At 45.5% G+C, this 1890-nt stretch overlaps 1 protein-coding gene across 1 annotated transcript; it reads right to left on the reverse strand.

Moving 5' to 3' along the window:
• Window positions 1-87: 87 nt before the first annotated feature.
• Window positions 88-1817, reverse strand: LOC111654987 (disco-interacting protein 2 homolog B-A-like; the record flags this gene model as incomplete). Its single annotated transcript, XM_023406198.2, has 5 exons — window positions 88-278; window positions 605-806; window positions 1049-1163; window positions 1465-1592; window positions 1737-1817. Coding segments are annotated over 5 exons (702 nt in total), but the record flags the coding sequence as incomplete, so codon positions are not given.
• Window positions 1818-1890: the final 73 nt, after the last annotated feature.

Below are 1890 nucleotides of genomic sequence, written 5' to 3' on the forward strand. Positions count from 1 at the left end.
TGGCAGTGGAAAGTTTTCAAACCTCACTATTTACCATCATAACACACTTTCCTGCTGCTTCTGAAGGACATGCATGTGATTCTTTTGAAAATGGGAACGTGGTTAAAAAGTTATCAGACTCAGAGTTAGTGGTTGTCTGAAATTACAGTGTTGATGGTCATATACCTTCCGGACGAGATCCTGGTCTTCGATCATGCCGAGGTCCCTGCCTGCGGCCTGGGCAATCCTCTTCCCTGCCACCAGGTTGCCCACCATGACGGACGCAGGACCTACGCCAACTACAAGAGAAAAAGAGTGTGAGAGAGACAGAGAAAAGGGAAAGGGCAGAACAATTCCCAAATTTAGAAACTGTAATGTGTGTGTTATGTAACACTAGTAACCATGCTATTACTTTACAAAACACTTTATACCCTGACTGACTCTCGCATGCAGGACAGAGTCAGCAGTTCCTCCCATCTTTTGGGATACAGTCAGTAATTCAGCCATTAGCTCAAGAGGAATTCTAATCCTCAACATGATAAGTTTAAAAAGTTCAAACTTCATATCCCATCAGAACTGTGCTTAATAACACACATTAAACAACCATGTCTTATCACAGACGTACCCGGCTGCTTCTGCCGGGGCTTGGGCAGGTTGGTGACACATGTATGGGGACACATGAGGATGTTGCAGGGGTGCAGGTTGCCGTCTAAGAAGTACTGCTTGGTGTCAGAGATGTGGATGCCACCCAGGGGTGTTTTAGGTAAGGTGTTGGCCGGGACCAGAGCCAGACAGTAGAGGCCCACCTGGTGGATGCTGTCAATAGCCTACACAGGACACCAAACATGAAGAAGACGACAACTTAAGTCCTTGGCTGACAAAACAGTGAGTTTGTCTCTATGTCATAGACACACCGAAAAGAGATCATCAGTTCAACATTGTAGTGTAGCAACATTCAGAGGAGACGAATTACCGCTTTAATTGGTTGAGTATTAATATATTTTTTACACAAAAGAATCATTTTACGCTTCTTTGTAAGCATTTGTAAGAAGATGATGGGGTGATTTACCTGAAGCACTCGACTCATCCACTGGAAGCTGTCCTCCTCGCTGGCATCTGGCCTCTGCTCTGCCACAATCACTACCCTCTCATCATAGAACACTGTGACTGAAAACACAGCGATCCTGACACACACACACAAACACAGAAACACACATAAATACAATGAAGGTTATTCAGAAGGTGTGGAAGTCAGACATCTACACAAAAGCAGATTAAATGCAGCATGAAATTCTCCACTGAGAAAGAAATGTAGCTCTGCTGTTTATACATCAGCAACACATCCAGTGCTGCCTTGTTTGAGCCTGCTGTGCTCTCTTTGTACCACCAGGTGTCAGTAGTGGCAAATTAAGATTCACACTTGACCCACAGGGGAGCTCATCATCTCTCTACACATACTTTGTATAAAGAAGATTTTCTTCTCACCTGCCACGGTACACAGTCTTGACCGGCTCCACGGCCAGAGCGGTGGCCACCAGGTCGTCAGCGTTGTGTCTCCGCCCGCTCACCATCAGCAGACCTTCGATCTTCCCCACCACAAAGATCAGACTGCCCTGTACAGAGGGACACACACACACACAGCAGGGTCATTCCACTGTAAGTATACAGATCCATTCAAGGACACAGAGAGAAGGATGGTTTCCAGGAAGGTTCGAGTTACCACAGATGATGTACTCTAATGAAACAATCCTACTTACTGGGCCAACAAACCCCAGGAGTCCCGAGCGCACAAATGGAATCTCTCCAATGGGAACTCCATTAGCGTTAACAGGTATTACCTGAACACAACGACACACAAAAGACAGAAAGGAGGGCAATATAACACAAGAAGAAGTTAACCAAGTTTTTTTT

The sequence above is a fragment of the Seriola lalandi genome, unplaced genomic scaffold (assembly GCF_002814215.2).
Source record: "Seriola lalandi dorsalis isolate HSWRI2012SDOR001 ecotype SW California unplaced genomic scaffold, Sedor1 jcf7180001975026, whole genome shotgun sequence".
NCBI lineage: Eukaryota > Metazoa > Chordata > Actinopteri > Carangiformes > Carangidae > Seriola > Seriola lalandi.